The sequence below is a fragment of the Amia ocellicauda genome, chromosome 19 (genome assembly GCF_036373705.1).
Source record: "Amia ocellicauda isolate fAmiCal2 chromosome 19, fAmiCal2.hap1, whole genome shotgun sequence".
Taxonomy (NCBI): domain Eukaryota; kingdom Metazoa; phylum Chordata; class Actinopteri; order Amiiformes; family Amiidae; genus Amia; species Amia ocellicauda.
The window spans coordinates 23,384,053-23,405,325 of NC_089868.1; the positions used below are offsets into that span (position 1 = coordinate 23,384,053).

The following is a 21,273-nucleotide window of genomic DNA, read 5'->3' on the forward strand; positions in this document are numbered from 1 at the left end:
GGCTCTCTCTAGCTCTCCGTCTTTTAATCACATTCCAGCTTTAGTAAGCGAGTCAAAGTTCAGATCTCGCGTCAAAGGCACGTCACAACAAGCGCATGAAAACTGAAACCTACAAGCAAAACCGCAGTGCAGGGCAACCGAACAGCAGGAGTGTGTGTTCATTAGCCTCCTTAAATGCCTGGTGGTGGATTCAGTGTATTATGCATCAGAATCAAATGATGTCAGTGTGTATTTAATGTCATATCGGCCCATTGTGGACAATAGGGACAGCGATTTATTAATCATAATAAGAATAATAAAACTTAAAAATATAGGCCTGACATCAGTAGTTGAAACAAGAACTTCAAAGGATGTGTATCATCATTAGAGATGTGTGTACACAACTCACGGTACACAACTTCCTCTGCAAAATAACACAATATTATCTAGAAAGTGAAAAGGTGAATTCTATGTAGAATAAAGAAAGGTATAGTTAAGTAAAGTAGGATTTGGCGTTTAAATCAGGCTTTCCACATTGCAATCTTCCGAAATACAAATCAATTTCTTTCACCCAGATCGGAAATATCTGTATAGCATTTTCCACTGTTACACAAGTCGCCCAAATCCGTTATTTTATGGATTTAAAATGTGATTTATCAGGTCAAGAACGGGATTATATGTTGGAAATCATAATAGGTTTTTTAGCCCTCGTGTCTATAGGTGGTGATGTCTTCAAACTATCTGGACCATCACTGTGAACACATGCAGAACAAAACTAATCAGCTAGAACTAATATCAGAGGTCAACAGGAGTTCAGACATTACATAACTGTATTCATACACTCGGCTTTTGTGTCGTGTTAGGCCTGTACTATCTAAAGAAACTTTATGCACAAAACACTCCTTTACAAAAAAGCTTCTTACTACGTGTCATCTGCATGTTTGTTGAGAATTTGTCGAATTGAGTCGCAACAGGTACTGAAAAATTATTAATAGTAGAAGCAGTGAGAAAAAGAAAGAACATCACAGTATTGTCCCTGAATAGAAAAAGAGCCAGTCTGCAATATGCGATGAATACCTTTGTCACATTTACAGTCACAGATTGGGGTTGGAGGCTTTGCCAGTGTGAAATCGCAGCCACTGAAAATAATAACTTTCTCGGATCAGAAGACAATATTATGGGCTACAGTTTCCTTGACCTGTCGTTCGATCGACGAGGAATGGTACTTCCCAGGAAGACAAAGATATGACAACTTCTACTTCTCCCTGTGCCCGTGTCATTAGTTTAGTCCCGAGAAGGCAGAAGCACCAGTTGGGCTTTAGGTTGGGGACCCTATGGAAATCTTGTACAACTTGGGGACAGACAGTGATCTAGGATTGAGTTAAACACCGCCCTGCAAGGATGAGCTCCTCAACTTAATATCTCTGGCAGTGGTCACTGACGCAGATCCAGGAGAGATAGGGTTTGAGGCTACGTGGCAAGAGGACATATAACTGTCTTTACTCACCTGTACGCTACAATGAAGAAAGACCACATCTGAGTCAACAAACACAGTGTAAGAAGTAGAGAAAACCAGTTTATAACATTGCTGGTGAGCTGAAACAGAGTGGAGAAGCTAAGTTACCCCTGACTGGTGTAATGCCACTATCAAGTCATGAGAGTCATACACATTTCGTGTGCCTTGATGTCCAAGATTGCTTTCCATTTTCTCCGGGGGGACGGGGGCTGGTCCCCTGTGAAACATTATTGTATGTTTAAAAGCATCAAAGGGACTAAGATTTATATGGTTAACTCATTGTGTACACAAGTTAAAACTATTAAAGAGCCCATAATGCAAATAGCAGGAGTTACAAGGGGTCCCAATGGAGACCAGCAAGACCACTTCCCAGAGCAGGTGATAATTAAAATAATTAACATTCCCCTTATAGAAGAGCTAACTTCATCTAATCTGAAGATAAAAACATGGTATTTGGAGAGAATAAATAAACTCTACTGAGACTTCATTCCACAGAGCACTGGTTTTGTCATCTGTAGGGATCTTTGAATAAGAGGGCCCAGAGGGACACGTTCTGTACTCTTAACAAGCATTCAGAAACACACAAACATTGCTTTAAGAGTCATTATATGCTCGGGCAGATTAAAGTGTGGGATATTTTTCCATGACATGTTTTGTGGAGCACAGCTGCAGTCCTTGGCAATAGCATCAATGCTAGACAAGGGGTCACCCTGTGCTATTTGGCACTATATCATTGTCTCCGTCTGTGTTTAAATTAAATATACAAAGAGGAAAATAGAGAGACAAGACTCATATTTTTATTTTCCTAGATGGAACGACCCCTCGCCGTGTTCATAACAAACCTTGTTTATGTTGATTTCCTATGATCTATGGCAATTCCCCTACCGTCTGCTCAGCAGCCAAGCTGAATAAATACCAGCGACTGTTTTTCTTCCATGTTGACGAGTTTCAACATCACTTCCTCTCCCTACTCTTGAATAATCTCTTTATCTCGGAAAAGTTGATGTCCTATTCTCAGGAATCAGATCAATGATGGATAGACATGGTGCGTTGGTAATGAATACTTACTGGAAAACGGAACGATCTTGCAATTTCAACTGATTCCAACAATCTGATTTCAGTGTTATCGGTTTTACAGGGAGATAATCTCTTACAAGGTATTTGAAATTGTAAGTAATCATTATAAAGATAACTAGAAATTAAACATTTTAAACGCTGGATCCGTTCCAGTATAAATACCGTAACTCTGATGAAGAAAAAATGACAAAAGCATGTCAGATATTCCAGTACTTTGTGTTATTCAGAACTATTTCCGCAAAAGTAATATTTCCTGTCATGTTAATTACTGTGTTTAAGTAACAAAAATAATCCTTAAACTTGTGACAAACCAGAAGTGTTAAGATTCAATACCAATGTTACAACTCATTTAATAACACATTACTAAGACAGCGGTAATATATCTCATATGGTTAAAAAACGATCAATTAAAAAACAAGTGCATTACTTAATGGAACAAGTTGAGCATACCCTAACCTCTTCAATACCTAAAGATACACCCAAATCATTTCTGATCAATTTTTCTGATTAATTTTCTTCAAAATAGGCGCTCACAACGACAGGTAATAAAGCATTTATTACTCAACTAAAACAAATGTGAACAAAAAAGTGTGAAGGAAAATAAACAAGTTAAAGTATACCTAAAAATGCACCAATACCTCTAAAAATACAATCATTTTTTCTTTTTTTAAAGGCAGTGTAGATAAGATACATTTTCCCTGTTACAGTCGAACAGCCGAGAACAAGAACCGATTGACATCAGACCTGAGTCCGCTGGCGTACGCCCTCCGGATCACGTCCTCGCTGAAGTCAAAATGAACCCTGCTTCTGTGGCACGGAGACCGCCGGAACATTTCCCAAATTATTATCTGTCACACATTGCCAGAATATCAGCCTGAATAGTAAGTAATCCCCTTAAGCAAATAACTTCCTTCTCAATGCGGTTCTCCTTTAACCGGACAGGCAGCCAGGGCACTCATTGACATGTGGAGTGGATCTAGAGGAATGGACTTCATCACAACCATCTGACATGCACTTATCAAGAGTAAACAAACCACAAATACAGATATAAAATAATAATCTGACGCTAGCTTGAAATATGAGAAGGTTACGGCACACACAAGGTAATCCTATTTGTGCGTTTGTATTTATAGTTACGTAAAACATAATCAGCTCTAATAGTGAGACTTTGCCGGCCACACCGGTGACTTCGGACAACATCTTAAACCTCCCCACCCACTCGGGAGAGTTTGGAGAATATGCTCTCGATACGCGTCAGTCTAGTATTACATTCATCCTGCAGCTTTCTCAAGTGAACAGCTTCGACAAAACCGCGGTAAACAGAAATTGATAACCCTTAGATCACTTGTGTTTTAGTTTCTCCAAAGCTGTCACTCCAGTTAAAAATCCAACTTTGTTTATTTGATCCTGACAAGACCCTCTACTACATCCAGCTTAATTCAGTTCGACACGCAGCGAAACCGAGAGAAAAACACCCCTTCAGTGTATTTGTGGTGTGGTTTGGAAATGTTATACAAAGCCTTTAAATAAACAGTAGTTCTTGCGTATAAACAACACAAGCTCCTTCAGAAAGCTTTCAGTGCCATGTTTGATATTTACACAGCCCGTCAGAGAGCGGACAATTATTCACTGTTCCTTACTTTGCCTTTAACGGCTGCTTGAAAATATGAAAAGCGAAAAGACGTGTTAACAGTTTAGGAATATGGAGAGATATGTTGCAGATCGACGTACATCTCAGATGGACAGGCGGGAAGTACATTCATAATTATTATTATTCTGTTACTCTGCAAATAGTATCTTCTCACTGCATTCACATTTGTATATTTAGAGGACGGTTAGCTTCGAATAGATTATATTACGACAACAAAACAACAACTGACGATAATTTAGTGCCAATGAAATACAGTATTATACAGACGCAGATGAACAATCTTTACATACACATTGAAAGTTACCAAGACTTGTGCTTTGTTTATGTGTTTGAATCCTTGGTGACCTGGGAGTGCTGTTTACCGTGGCTTAATCCTCGTATCAACAGCAAGACCAGCCGTCTGATGGCCATTTGAATTCCACGTGTTCCTTCGATGTACAGAGACGTCAAATGCCTGTAAAGGACGCTGAGCTGTGCTGTTTGTACAGGGTCAATACAACAGTTGTGCATGTTTAAAGGAAGAAACAGCGTGGAGGGCCTTTCACCGGAAACTCTGGCCAGGACTAAAACCCTCTGCAGAGAGAGAGTCAGACATCAGAACAACATCGCCTACGACTGGCTCGCTTCAGGGTCGAGAGTTTAAAAAAATCTGACAAGAACGCCCGGCAATCGTATAATTATACATGCCACCGACTGTTTCAAGCGCAGAATCTTAAACGTATGACCAATTGGCATTTGTTACTCTGTTAGGGATCAAAACTAATGGCACAGAATATATTGTGAGAAAGGAAGAATGCAATATGCATCAGTTTATTTCTAATTGCCACTATATTTCATGCTCATTAAAACAGTCTTGATTGAAAGCAGTGTTTTGGCCTAATTAATTAACAGTTTCTTTAGGTTTTAGATCCAATTGTCACAGCTCTCTGCGTCTGATGATGTTTCACAGTTTGGGTAAATCTAGGCATTGACAGAAAAACGCACTTAATACAACACAGGAATGAAGGATACCTGACCTATTAGAGGCCTATATCGACTCTGTTCTGGGTAGAGACAGTCTCCTATGAGCTGAAAATGGCCTTAAATCTCAGGCAGTTTGCATTATCCACTATGTCCGCTAGATGGCAATTTCCTGACAGATATTGAAATGGTGACTGTGATGTGAACACCACTAGATGTCACTCAAAGACTACACAGCTCCCCATTTTCTCACTATCCCTGCTTGACGCATTTTTTAAAGTAGGGCAGTGTTACTCTGTGAATCCATTATTAAAACCCCAAATCGTCCGCTTCAGAAACAACAAATTAAAAAATTATCTGACGCACAGCTGACCCGTACATTCTGCTTGTAAATCTCTGACTGCATCTCGTATTCGGCGTGGAGGATGGGCTGTCCTCTCCCGGCTACAGGTAGGGAGTGCTGTGCTCTCTTCCCAACCGGAGAAGAATCAGCCGAGATGGAGAGTCAGACGGGACAGTGAGCGACAAGAAATAAAACTGTGCGGTTTAACCAGGTGAAGTAGCCACCTCTAGCCCATTCGATTTGGGGGCTGCTGGGAAATGTCATACAACCAATGAGAAGACAGATCCAGCTTCACAGCTCGGCCTCGTTGTTCCTCAGGCTGTTGAGCAGCTGTCCAGTACCCAGGGCTCACTAGCCGGGCCCTTGCTTGTGTATAAACAAACGCTTTTTATTCCAGCTGTCCCAACCAGATCTGAACACATCGATGACAGCTGAACTGGGTAAACAAGGCTGCCCCACATTCCCACCATTCTGACACCATGTTCTGCACAACCACCCAATTAGCCCACCTTGTCCCACCCCAGGGAATAAGGATTAGCTCCTCCCCGCGGTGCACCTGCGCCGTCAGAAGCGCGGCCGCCCTCCCCTCCGAGCCGAGCGAAGCCTAAACGGTACACCCACTCAGTGGGTGGGGAGGTTTAAGATGTTGTCACTCAGCGGCGACAACTGACAGCTCGGCCCAGCTGGGATCCGAATAAGCGGATACAAATGTGAATTACATGTGAAAATACTTTTTTTTTTACCTAAAGGACAGCTGACAAAGGTCTATTCAATTACGGTCCGGTCTGCTACGGAGCAAATTACTAAAAAAAGAGGGAGAATAAAAGAATATTTGCACATGAAGCGAAATGGGATAAAAGGCATGCGTCTCGGCATTATACTGTACATATCTATATATAGCTTTTATACTTATTGGTTCGGAGGTAAACTGGAAAAACCACAGTCTAGCCCTCTTTGGGAAACGAACAAGGGCAGATTCATGAGAGATCAGACCCAAGCACTCCCGTCATGCAGAATTGATTCTTCGTGACAGACACTAAGTTATGGGAATGATATGTAGGCTCTTAATATTATTTCGATTTAAACGGGTGAGTCATGCCTGGAACTAGGCCACCGAAGAGAGGCGACCGATGAGGAACAGTTAGAGGACTCAAACGTCGGATAATGCAGGACCGATCTAGAGTCCTATTAGTCATCGGGGGGGGATTTGGATGCAGACTCGTGTACCAGTCAATGCTCAGTGTAACGGTCCTTCCAAAGTCTATTCATATTAACATTTAGACCGTGGAACAACATATTCTTGCTCTGCTTTATAAAGAAAGATTTAAGAAGAAAGACTAAAATAAAACCAGACTTCATTGCATCATAATTACCAGTGCAATAAGAAGGGTCTGTTGTAAGCATAAAGGTAAAAGGCACTTTTAGGATGGGATGCTTTGTATTGACTTGAGTAAGATATCGAATATCCATTATTCATATGTCTGAATCTCATTCACAGACACGGTGGTGAGTTCCAAAATGCTTTGACAAGTTTGAATGAAACTAAATATATAAAAAGCAGGAAAGTACAGCAACTCAATCAGATTTTGTTGTCCTTTTGCCCTTATTCAGTACACAATTGAGGGAATTGATAAGCTATGAGATTTCACAGTCATTAGCATCATTATGAAATGACTAAACAGATTCATTGGACCTGGTTTAACAGTCAGAAATGAGACTTCATAAAGTGAGCTTGAAAACACAGAACAATAAGGGAAACAAAAGGTTCAAAATGTTAATTATCCAATGAAAGAAACAGTGCAGCAATGTTTGGTAAAATGACTAATGAAATTAATCAAAGTTAATGTTGCCATTATGACTGTTGTAGGATAATACACATTTTTCTGTCCAAAGGATTGAATCACTGTTCTACCTCACAGAAAGTTTCAGACGAAAATAAGTTGTGCACCTTATTTCGGTCCAGGGCATTGATTTAAAATACTCATATTCAAGATGAGAAATCACAGCGAATGTGTTCCGATTCACTCTGGTTTACCCAAATGTTCCTTTGAAATGATTGGGCAGTAATCTGTCATCCATTGCCACTCCGTAACGGCGAACCCTGACCTTGAGTTGGCGCTGCGTTTCACAGAGATGAGAGGATACACTGAGCTGTGGCAGCGACTCACACGCAGAAAGGGAGCTGTCCGGAAATTGAGAGCAGGAGCAAAGATGTAGCACGGTCCACTTGATATATTGTGATATTGTTTTGCCGGTTTTAAGCTTATCCTTCCTCTTCATTTACTATGACTAACTGTGCTCTAATCTTATTGTGCTGCTGACAAAGGGTGAGTGCAAATATACAAAAATAAAAAGCAGTGTGGGTCACCAGGGATGTGGACAACTGTTTGAATCCAGTTACAGAGCCCTGCTTGTGTCCGTCACTGTTTTTCAAATAGATTTTCATCGTACTGAATTCCTCTAGCGGAAAACAATACGTTTTACTCGGAAGACCGAGAGGAACACTTTAAAAACAGACACGGACATGAACATCCCAGCCAGTAATGATTTAAATGCAATCACAGTCGTTATGATTTCAAACAGCAGCAGATTCGATTTTTTAATCTTCTTTTAAAATGCAGAACAGTCCTCAGGAATCATTTGCATCACATCGGTCATGATGCTGAATAATGTACCAAGCTCCACTCGACCAAAAAAAACAAAACCTGAAGCGTGGAACACAAACTGGTCCACCGTTCAATTCTCTCCATCTTCCTGGGTCTTTTCTGGTCCCCTCGTGTGTCATTCAGACCCTGAATGGCTTATATGGCTCTACAGACCAATTTAGCTGTGAGCGATGACGTCAACAGGAGGATAACAGGGCCGTGCCAGACAGCTGCGCGATGCCGCGTTCGCCTGACAGATTCTTTCATCTCTCCAGGTGACCTCCAAAGAACATGTTATCAATGCATCTGTAGCAGTAACAATAATTGTGTGTGTGTGTGTGTGTGTGTGTGTGTGTCAACGCAGAACAGGACAGAGCTCTCCAATCCCTCCCTCCACAGAGATGATTTATTCCTCCATCGGATATGTGGGCAACATTAACAATACTGAGATTATAATTTTAATTTAAAACTGCTCGACGGAGCTAAAACACATTTTACACTGAGAGAAAGAAGAAAAGAAAAATGGTCAGGCTCCAATATGAATGAATGGAACACTTTCATTAATAATTGTATTCTACAAAGACTTTTAAAAGGACTTCTTCTGGAAAGATGTTGCAAATAACCAAAATGAAAGGAGGTATTTAATTTACAGAAAGCTATCTAGCTTTAATAAGATCATAGTACAGCAAATTACAAACGTTGAACCTCCTAAATGTATCGGACTACAGACGTGTAGTGGTTATATTTATGAGATGAAGCATCTTACAAAAAACTAAGCCCCCCTAAGTGCAGGTTTGCAGTTTTCTATTAGCAGGTGGGTCACACTTTTGTTTCAATCGAGCCCTATATCTCAAAGTACTCGACAACACTACATAACATGAAAAAAGCTCTCAAATCGCTTGTTTGCAAGAGAAATGTACGAGATGACAGCTTAACCTTCAGGTGTCCAGATTGTTGTCCTAGTTTTATAACAGCCAGATCTGAGGAAGTGTTTGCTCACATGTGACACGTCCCAGTTTGAATGCAGATACATTGTAACATCCTCTCTCTGGGTTGAAAAGCTGCATTAAATCTCCTACTCGTTTGTTTTACTGTCATCACATCCCACCGGTGGCTGCCTGCCCACACCTGCCCTACATTTAACTGATGTTGCTTCACAAGGCTATCGAGAGGCGGTGTTTGAATACTTATAAATACTTATGAATACAATAAATACTACTGATAGTCAATGGCAGTTATGTCGAGCCTTCCATGCTTGTGTATTGCCATGAAAAGATCCCGGCTAGCGTGGCTTCTCTGAAAAGAGCCTCGACACCAGACAAAGCTTCCAGTGACTGGTGAACGAGGCCGAGGCCATTCCGCCACGAGTTTCACGGCGATTTGTCAAAGTAGTCAAGAAAGACCAGTGTGACGCACTCAGACAACAACAGCAGCAGCCGAGACACAGACAGCTGAAGAAGACGAGATGCTGAGAGGAGGCACACATTACCAGTTAACACTTTATTTTGAGTGTCATATACAGTGAGGTCCATAAATATTTGGACAGTGACACACTTGTCATCATTTTGTCTCTGTATGCCACCACAATGGATTTGAAAGGAAACAATCAAGATATGCTTTAAGTGTAGACTTTCATCTTTAATTTGAGGGTAGATACATCCAAATTGGGTGAATGGTGTAGGAATTACACCCATTTTATATGTGGTCCCCCCAATTTTAGGGGTTCAAAAGTAATTGGACAAACTAACAATCATGAATTAAATTGTGAGTTTCAATACTTGGTTGCAACCCATAGACATCAGCAGATGGCTATCAGTACAATCTCTTCTTCTAGCTGGTTTTCTAGCTGTAGCACATGCTCTGGCTTTGATCTGACCGCTCACAGGGTGTCAGTTAAGCCAGTTTCAAAGCCTCCAAGTCTACTAACCTCTTACTCACAACACGCAGAATGACGCATTACTATATCTATATTATATGTACTGTATACCTATAAAAGTTGCAATAAAGATGATGCATCCTTTCAGAAGAACAACACATTAATGTGATGCTTATGTAAACAGAAACTAATGCCCATATAGATATAGATCTCATTGGGAGACACTTCCACGTGAGAACTATAATTTTGTATTCTGAAAACCAAAGCAAACAGGTGATGCACAGCTAGTTTTAACTTTGAAAACCACACACTCTCCTTTGGTTCAAATGTATGACAACCACAGAAACATAAGCAATTCTTCTGTCAATTATAGTGGTTCCAATTACGCAAAACCCACAAACTCACACTAATTACTTTTCCGTTACTTGCATAATAAAATATAAATCACCCTCCCGTTAGGACGTTTTTCCCTGACAGGACAGGGGCCCAATTAAACACATACACATGTATGCATTATCCTCTTGAAATGCGTTTGCGTGACGTTTATACAATCCTTGTCAAAAAAATAAAAGATGACAACCTACCAAATGCAGGAGTGACGGCGATAGGAGAACTTTTTAATGTTCGTCATTGCGCTGGACTTCAGCTCCTCATTGTCACTTCAGCCAGGAAAACGTGTTCAGACACATCATCTGGGTTTGGGATGAATGGACGGCACCCCTGTAAATCCCATTTCATTCACTTTGATTGCATGTCACTTTGCATTTCATGGTTCAATGTCATTACGCAAAATGAGCGCCACTCCGTTCTCCGAGACTCGAGAGCACACCTCAGTAGCCATGCAATTATCCGCCAAACTCTGTTGCATTCAGCGGGCAAGGATGTTTGGATAATTGGGGACGCCAGCAGGTCTGCCAGGTAGATCACCAATACAGTCTTCAAGCATGCATTTCCCTAGAATCCCTGTCCCTCAAACAGACACGGACACTCCTGTTCCCACAGTGTGCATCCGGATCTCACTCTCCCTCCGTTTTCGTCCACAGGGCCCATCCACTAAGCCGAGTGGGTCCTGACCCTTGATCGCACTGAAACACACAAGAATCCGTTGTAGTTGCGATTCATTCCGATTCTCATTCGATCACCTTGAAGATCTGAGGCGCTCCGGGGCTGTGACTAGTCCGCTTTATCTCTCTGAAACTGACCTTTGCACATCCCCGTCTCTGCGGCTGGGTTATCTAATCATTTTAAGACCAAGGTGAGGTTCCCAGGCAGGATCACTCCTGTTTGAATCTTCTCCATGGCAACTTTCCCTTCTTCCCCTCATTCTTACCTGCAGATCAAAGGTTTTACGCTGTGCCTTCGTCTCGAGATGCTGTAGAGCGATGAGAAATGCCAAACAGTCAGCTATCTAACACGGGACACCCTCTAAACACGGAGGCACTGTCTCTCTCAAACTCAGGGCACTTCCTGCACAGTGGGGGACTCCCATTTATTACGTTCAAAAACACAGGCTTTTGCATTTCAACACGATGCAATTAAAAAGAGTCGGTGAGCAAGACTGCAGACAGTGTGCGACGAAGGGTGCTCCTTTGTGCATCAAAACGGATCATATTGTGTTTAATGTGATCTATTGAATGCAGCACATAAACCTTTAACAGGCAGCAGAATGGAAATGCAAAAGAAAAAAAAAAAAAAAAAATCTATACAGCACATTAAATACAGTTTTTGAAATCATTAAGTCTGCTCCCTCTGATAAGCAACCGTGGAGAAGAGAGAGAAAACACAGCTTTGAAAAGGGAATTGGAAGTTAAAACTGTGTCTAGTGGATAGAAATGTAGGTCTGTCGAAACCCATAAATCTTAACTTGTAGTAAGCTCATTATCCCTGACTCTCGGAGTAAAGGATGCTATTTGCTGGCAGTTCATTGAATCTTAAAGGGACAGTTACTTAGCTTTGAACCCAAGGGGGAAATAAATGCAGTATTTCATGTTCTCTTCAACATTTTTTTTTTTTTAAAGGATGTTTGCTCGCTGGAATTTAGTGCCATTCACAGGGTTTATCTGGGCAATAAAGAGGAGGTAAACATAAAACCGATCAGCTACTATTTTCGTATATCTAAATAATGCCTGCATTTACTAGGACGATAAAACCCTATATCAGAAAATTTTCATTCACAAAAAACAATGTCCTTTATGGAGAGGACGGTTATTTACAGTGTAGCAGACATATACAGCCCGCCCCTTGTTGCTCTGTTTCTCTTATATTATTTAAACGAGAAAATGAAAGATACCAGATGAATGATAATGCAGTCATTTTCTCTCTAAATAGTGCAATAACCTGTGTTAGTCATCAGTTTTGCACTATAATAAGTTAAGAACAAATCCTTTAACACAAGGAAACAAACATGTGGGTTAAAAAAACAGATCCGTATCCAGATGGTGGCTTCAGCAAACATGTTTTCATTTTGTGCTCTAAAATTAGAATTTCGTTTAAGTTGTTGTTCTTGTTATTGCTAGGTTTACATCTATTATAAACAAACTGGCAGCCAATCTCACTTACCAACGCAGACAATAAAATCATATGACTAATTCATTCTGAGCGAGGGGTTTACTCATTGTTTATCTTCAGCTTGTCAGCATCGAAGTAATGAGACAAAACCCTTTTTCTGCAAAGACACAAGTCAGGTAACCAAACATAATAATTGGATAAGTGGTTCTTACCATACAGCTGGGGATAAAATAATAATAATCGCTCATAATTATCCGGTGTGATCCTATTGCTACGCAGGCCACGGAGCCGCTTGTGTGATTTGTTATCTTGCACACACTTCAGTGGAAGATCATTAAACCCGAAAATTATTTGACTTCCACCAAGATAAAAAACGCTTCTTTGTCGCTGTGAACTTGACGTACTCGTCCATCATTTAAGAGAGAGCGAGGACTTTCTCTGCAGGTTGTGTAAACCAGCAGCATTATCCTATGCTTTTAAAAAAACAATGCCTTTCCAAAATCCATTCTTTGAGGTCAGTTTCCTGATATTAGTGAAATGTTGTGTTTTGTTTTTCAGGCACAGGCAGATGTGTGCCTCAGAAGCTAAGCTGTTTAAGAAACTTACCACTCAAAATATGTTTCATAACATAAGCAGAGTTAGACACACAGAGGGATAGATTTTTGCAGATGGAGTCTCCGGGCCCATAAACATTTTATGAGAAGCGAAGAATGTATTACAATATCAGTGTGGGATTTCAGATCTACACACCTCGATGGGCTGTACTGATCAGCCGTCACTGTTTTTATTTCTTCGTAAAGCTGGAAACTGGATTTCTACCCATGACAACTGTGTTTTACACTCCCTGGATTCCTCCTCGAAGAGCCTTAAGGTTCACTCTCAGCAGGCGCTACAGGACCCAAGACAGGGCAACACGGCATAACACACAGCTACGCTACACAATAGATGCTGGAAATATAATACAGTTTTCTGAGCACAAAAGACACTTATTGTGAGAGCGAGGAGCATCACAAGGTACAAGGTAGATCTGTCCGGACTAGCAGACTCACACAAACAATACTGTCAATACGAGACTGAAGTTTTAAAAGAAACCACCACATACAATCCAGTCACATCTGTACACAACAACAACACAATGCCGTATTGTGTTTTGGACATGACAGTCAAGTGAAGTCCTGTGGTGCCGAAAACAGCATGTGTACCGCAGTAACTGCACCCAGAAATCTGTGGTCAAACTTCACCCTAGTGGCATCACCAGAACTCATCGGCTGTGAGTCACTCACTTTGTGTCACATTGTGTGACTAATGCAGCATTTTAATCATCACATAATCTCCAGGATTTCAAATTAGTGTTTGGGCTCAGCACCGGCCAGCGCGCTCGTGAATACTGATGACTGTTATTGTACATATTGTTTGGACCGTGATCGCTACAATAACACAAAACGCGAACACAGAGGCTGTCAATGCGATGTAGAAATCTCCACTATGACTTGACGTCCCATCGCACAACATCGAACAATGCCATTATTACACAGAGAGAAACCAGACGCAATTTCTGCAGCACTTAAGCTACTTGGATAAAGCTGCTATTAGCGCAACATTGACCGACAGCAGGAGACCTTTTTGACTTTTGCGTGTTGTTTACGCAGCCAGATGAATATAATTTACTGTCAAACTTAACAAGAGGGAAATAAAGCACCACAGCTGGTTTTCACAATATTAATGTATTCGAGTCATAGACAGACACAGACACTCGTACTTTTGTGGACATTTATATACAAGACAGTCTGAAGGACTGCAGTTTAATAACAGTCCTTAAAAAGATATGAAAGCTCATCTAAATATTTCATGAAGAAGGAAAGATTTATATATAAAAATCAAAAGGGGTGCTAACATCTTAGTGTTACTTAACAATCACTTATGATTTCATTGCATAAATATTTTGTCTACACGACAGTTACTTTAAGATTAATCTATTGTTTTCTTAGTATCGTTTACTGAAGAATAGCTATGGTTTCTACTGGTTTAATTTTTGGCAGTTTCAAGGAATGCCGAAGCTTGACATTGCATTAGAAGCATAAAATATATGGCAGCCCCTAACAAAGGGGACAAGACATGCAAGCTAAAGGGAGATTGATTTCATAATGTAACTCCTGGTATGGATTTCAGCTCTGTCTTGTCAAACTAATTGGCCAGAGTAACAGATCTCTTTGAAACAGAGCCAGTTTTGCTAACCTGAATACCCCTGTGTCTTGTCACGGGGGACAGAAATGCAAGAACAACGAGAAGGGCAATTTCCATCCACTTACAACGACCAGAGCAGTTATATTAGGGGAAACAACACAGACACGAGAGAAGCAACGTGAGAAAAGCCCCCAAATAGTCAACTTTGCCCATAAGAGGTCTTGATTGTACCCTTTTTTTTTTTTTATCACAGAGACGATACAGCTTTGGATAAAGGCAACGCTAGAGGCCTTGGTTCTGCACAAACACTTTATATTTGGTTATGAATCATCTATTATTTAGCTGTCAACTAAAACCAGACGGAAAATCTAAAATCAGAAAGCATGGCACGCAAGTAAACATCATTTAATCGCCTTCACTGATCATAATAAATAAAACGTTGAGAATGACATATTATGATTTCATAAAGAGGAAACCAAGGGATGATATTTAGATATCAACAGGTTTTGTGGTCTCTTCCAGTTTTTCCATCCCGTTTCCGTTTGCAATTCCGTTTTCAATTCAATTGCAATTCCAGAAAAGACTATTCTGGAAGAGTCAATGGCAACTGGAATTGGAGTTTGATATGGGTCTGAAAATGTTAATTGTCCCCCACCGGATACTGGATACCAAGCAATGACACAAAGGCATGTATTATGGGACTCACTTTTTGTGCACAGCTGATACTTTATGCCACTTTATTTGATTCAAAGAGTACATGGCTCCTCCATTCATGAATATCACTCCCAGAGAAGCCAATTCCAGCCTTTCCATTGACAAGATGTGTAAGGTAAACACAGGCAAAAGAACTGAAGTGCTTAATGGTGAGTATCTCCAATAGTAAACAAAAGGTTATCAAATTAAGCATTATTGTCATTGATTAGAAATTATAATGCTGTTGAAGTAAAGCCAAAGTAAAGACAACCTTTGTCCTTTTTCAAATACACATGCCTCGGTAATCTCTGATGGCTAGAATTAAATACTGTGATATATAAACACACACACACACACACACAGACACACACACAAATAAAAACAAATAAACACACAGACCCATGATATGATATATGTGTGTCAAATGAGCAAAAGATATCGAATGGCCTCCTCTCCTGTAAACTTTCTTCTGCATTCGGGATATTTGATGTAGAGATTGTTAATGGACCGAGTCTTCTGCTCATCCAACTGCAGATTCGAGGGCATTTGAAGGGATCTGTGATTTGTGTCACAGCTCATAGTGTGAGAAATAAACAGATCAATGCCAGTATCCCCGCTTAATTGCCAAAGACAATAGCATTAATACTTTAATGTTTCAGCTGGATTCACCTCTTCAGGGGGGTCACACTGTATGTTCCCTAATATCCTGGGTCACAATGGGCATGGATTTATTCCAAAAACTTCATTTAAAATGTACCTACCCAGGGAAAACTAACAATAGGGATCATAAAGCCAAGGAGGCAACTGCAAATAAATGTTTATCAGCATGATATGAAAATAATCACAAATGACACACAAAACTGAAGTTACCCAACTGAAATTCATCAAACTTTGTAGTGATTGAAAGACTCCTGTGGAGAGAGTGTGTGTCTATAGAGTGGAGAGTGGGATTCGGACACAACCATCAGAGTTATGGTATCTCAACACCAGACTTCCTGGCTGTAAGTATCGGTTGTGTACATGTGTAAATCAGTGTCACATCGAACCCATCGAGACTGCACTTCAATGACGCACATTTCGAATGAACTGGAACAAATTTAAACCAACGCTGCCGTGGATATTGAACAATATTACAATTCCCGTTATTATTGCTTAAACATGGGTGGCTGTTGGTCTCACTCAGGTGACGCAATTTCGGCTGACCTTGATGTACAGGCAGCCCCGAGAGACATCGCTACACGCATTAACCATTGCCCAATTAACACTGGCTTTCAGAAACCCATAAACTGATTGGTTAATTATGAATCACCCTTCTGGCACAACTGCAACTGCACAAGCGAAACTACACTACAGCTAGAACTATATAAACAAACAGAATGACCAAAATGTGCCAGATGTGTGTGTTGAAATATGTGACCATGTATATGCAAATAAAATCCTTAAAAGCAATAAGAAGATTTGCTCTCTTGGAAGAACTAAAATACAGTATTTTTCATTCATTAAAATCATTGTTCAGTGAGACATTTTAGAACCACTATTTCATATTATTATTAGTGTTCAAAGTGTAACTGATAACATTTGGGACAACATTTAAACATAAAACCAAAACTTTTTTAAATTAGGTTATGGGAAAATGTTCTACTAAATCCTTTGAAAAAAAAAATAAAAAAAAAATTGGTGAATTTGCACAAATTATATGCATTTATAAATTCGACGAACTTTACTTGCAAAGCACAACAGCCAACACAGAAAGAGTGGAAGAAAAATAAAATGGTTTGGTGATTAAATGGGACTTTGATTGTTTAGTGTCCCTTGCCATCGCATTTGAACAAACCATCAGACAATGAACTTTCTGTGATAAGGAACGTATTACTTTGATCTCACTGCTTTCGGTTCCATTGATCTGAAGAAGTCATTCAAACTCAAAGTCACGTGTCAGATATCTTGAGACCAAAGATAGGGTGCAGCATGCAATTATGTCAGCTTAAAGGTCAATGGCAAAGAATCCTGGAAATACCTTCTATTTTGGCGGTTGGTAATTTGATATTTATGAGTATTGCATCCTATCCCTAAAAACAAATATATTTTTCGTTTCAAAGTTCACAGTTCCATGGCCCATGACGTAACTGAGGTGATGATTATGTACAGATCTAGACTGTGCAGAAGTGTGGGAAGAAGCTTGTTTGAAAGTCTGTGCCTTACAAAACGATCCCAAGAAATTACAATAGTAAGAAATAAAGACTAATGATAAAAATCTTGTTGTGACAAACATGATGTTGTTAAATCTGTTTTTATTAGCAGAATTAAAAGGAAACAAAATACTGTTAATAAATGTAAATAATGAAAAAAAAAAAAAAAAATACGAAGTGTTGAATTCGTCCGAAATAGACAGTGGATTCATGGAATTGCTTCCGTTTAAATCACACAAAGCTTTAGATGCAACGATATGAAAAATCGACGATGGAAATGTGAAGATGCAGGCAGTGCGTCCGGTTCCAGGTGTTGGGCGAGGAGTCGACCGCTCTCGTGACGTCATCCACCGCACCGCGCCTCTCAGAGAGCTTGTTCCTGTTTTATCATCTTCTCCGGTTATCTTTGTTTTGAGCCTACAGGGAAAGACTGCTTGTTCATCATGGCCAGAATACTAAACGAGGTTACCCCGCCATTTTTTCTCCTCATTAACGTAATCTGATTCAGGAGGATAAGGTTGCAGTGCGATGAAAGAAAAGCAGAGACAATGCAAGATACAGTATGGATGCACGTCTGTTTATTATTAATAGCAGAATGTGTGGTTCTGAAACACTGTCTGTTTTTGTTGCATATGAAGTGGAAGATACCTTTAGGAGAAAGTTGTTCCTTTAATCATCAGATTAATTGTATGCGGTTTGTTGTGTCAGGAAAACATTTTCCTACAGACGGCAGAGTCATATGAGCAACAATCATCTGGTGGGAAAAAACCCAACTGATCTGTGTGTGATTTCAGGGAAATAACATTTATATCAGATGATACCAAATCCATTTTTTAATCAGGTTTCTGGCATCCTGTTCAAGTTATTTAAAGATAGTATAAGTGCCAAACCTGTTATCCATGAGGTTAACCCTTCAAAATACATATAGTCCTAAAATAAAGGGCAGCTTTACATTTGTTGAGTAATGGACCTCAATATTATTCCATTGACATGAGTTTGTACATTTATCATAGACTAATTATACATTGCTGCAGTACCGGACAATATCCCCCCTCAAGAACTTACACACCCAAGGAAAACAAATTATATACATCCGAAAATCTAGTTGCAACATGTAGTAACACCCAATTTGTTTGTATATGAAAACTGATTTGTGGTAAATGCATACAAGGGTAGACAATGCAGTATTTCTGACATCTTGTAAACTACACCCAACGACGCGGGAGAAAAGCAGATGGAAGTTTGACTCACCTGCTAATCACAAATTACAAAACCTGTACTCAGTGTCAGCTTTTGTTTTGGTCACAGGTTTCTTTTTTATACACCTCAAAAAAAGAAAAGCCATCCAGTACAGGGTTGTAATTTCCAATTACAGGGTGGGTGAAAATTTAGATTGTATCGCAGTCTCTACCACAGCACTGACAACACGAGCCAGAACATTTATCCTCCCACCGTCCTGTAAGTCTTTATTAGGATTTATGATCGCATGCCGGTTTTATAATAACTAGCGTAACTAAAAAGGAATTCAAACTGAGGGTTACAGAAGCATAATTTGCTACCCGCACAAACGTAAGGCAATGATCATTCAGTGCAAATTGGTTTAACTCCTCTTCACCTGCCCACATTATTAGATTTACAGCCCACATTAATCTAGAATCCAGCCATAGGCCTTGCCCGTGCGGACGCTCGTACTTGAGCTAAAGAAATAAACAGTTCAATTTAATTAGGATAAGAAGAGCAATGAATAGGGTAGGGATCTCTCCAGCCAGAATTCAACCCTGTCCAGGGATGGAAACAGATGGTATCACATGACACACACACACATAGACAAAGTTGCGTAAAAGCGACCCAAATTAATGAATGGTTCGCAAAGAAATCGCGATCTAATAAAAAAATATATATATTTGCTCTGAATTCATTTGAAGTTCTGTCTAATCAATTAGATACAACTCCCAAAAAGAGGGTTATGTCACTTAAATGTGTGTGGAGGACAAAGTTTGATTCATAAGCGGTTCAATCAATCGCAAGATTAAGGCGTTCCGCTCCTGAAACTTCAAACTGATTTTTTAAGGAAAATATGTCATATGGTTGTTGTCTGTGCAAAACATGTATTTAAGGACTTATTAAAGCATAAAAAATGTCTGAAATGCTTTAACAAAATAAATCCTGCCAAAAAAAGGAGCTAAATCAAAACAGTTCTCGTTTACTTTGGTATCTGAACACTTCGAATGACAGAACAATGCACAAGCACAAACTATCAACTGATATCCTTTTAATTATTCTTTCCATTCTAGAAAAGGCACTGACACGTTGTCTGTTGTTGTGTGGCCTGTTGTAAATCCCTGCTTCACCTTTCTAAGCCGAGCTACATGCACAGCACATCTTAATAAAGATGCTTGCAAATCCTTAGTGCTTTGAGTCGGAAGCTTTTCTGAAATCAGAGACTGACCCTGTGATCTTAAACCCATACAGACAGCTTTGTCTACATGCCTTATTGTTTGTTTCTCCTGACCTCTTATTCATATTTCTGCCTTTCCTCTCGGTCTCAAATCTTCCTCAGAAACACCGTCAATGAAAATGAGTTGTGTCTGTTGTGAGGTTACTGTGTTTCCTTACTGAACGTACGCTACGCTTTAAAAGAATATAGCAAACTGACTGAAGGAGGTGGGAAGCCACTGAATGACCAACTGTGGTCTTTATTTGGGCTCTGGAGGTGGGGCTTGTAATTGAACATGTAATTGGATAATACGGCATTGGTTTAAAAGGACGCGCTACGCTGAAATGTCGACTTTCAACATCGGGAAACATCTAAAATAATTAGGAAGGCCAGACGCGCGACATCGATCGACACGGCTGGCTACCAGGGCCTTGAGAGTCTCTTTATAGCTCATTATGATAAAACGATTGCCATTGCCAAAGTGTGGTTTGAGCACTCTGTAATTAAAAGCGTCTCTCTTCCTGCCTTCGCACATGCAAAATTGATCATTTTCCCATCAGTTACCACCAGTTAGATGCGAGCGATTAGCCGACTGCAGCATCTGCTCCTGCCACATATGAAGATGCATTCATACTCTACGATGTTAACCTTGGCTCTCACTCACTCTCAGCTCGCTGTACCACGTCTCAGGTCTGCTAGACGATTGCTGCCTCTAGACCTAAGGAAAAACACGAATGATGAAGAATAAATATTTGGAATATTTAATATTTAATAAATATTTAGAATAAACTAAAAGAAAAAGGCTCTGATTTGCTGCAGTAGCACACCCTCATACTGGTCATTAAAATGTTTTTAAATCACCACTAACTAGTCCAGATGTTAGTAAGAGCACAAAAAGGACACTACTTAGCCCGAGGAGCAACTCGAAGATGTGAACGCATTATTCCATTTTAGCCTCTTGCCTTCCCTAACCTTTAATTGCCGCTGCAGCTGTTGATAAAGCCCCAGAGCTGTACATCTGTACAACTTGGATAGTGGGGAGGCAGAAAACAGTCTACTAACGTCTATCGTTTCATTTCTTGATGTTTCTGAATAATAATAACATCTATTTAGATGTATGAATAACTGGCAAACAGTCAAATCAATGATGAGAGAGATCAAACATATTCTGTTAGTTCCGATAATCGTACTCGACAGTTATGCTGCACGGCGGCT

The 21,273-nt window shown here is 40.0% G+C and overlaps 1 protein-coding gene across 2 annotated transcripts in view; it reads right to left on the bottom strand.

The window, feature by feature from the left end:
- The window catches only part of pde4ba (phosphodiesterase 4B, cAMP-specific a), a 108,730-nt gene that overhangs the window by 38,208 nt on the left and 49,249 nt on the right, over positions 1–21,273 (bottom strand). The window contains exon 1 of one of the 2 annotated variants that reach the window (XM_066692649.1): positions 3,317–3,480. The exons of the other annotated variant lie outside the window; for it this stretch is intronic. Coding sequence (XP_066548746.1) covers positions 3,317–3,405 — 89 coding nt within the window. The 5' untranslated portion in view covers positions 3,406–3,480. Of the gene's footprint in view, positions 1–3,316; positions 3,481–21,273 lie in introns of those variants that run through there. 2 annotated transcript variants of the gene reach the window in all.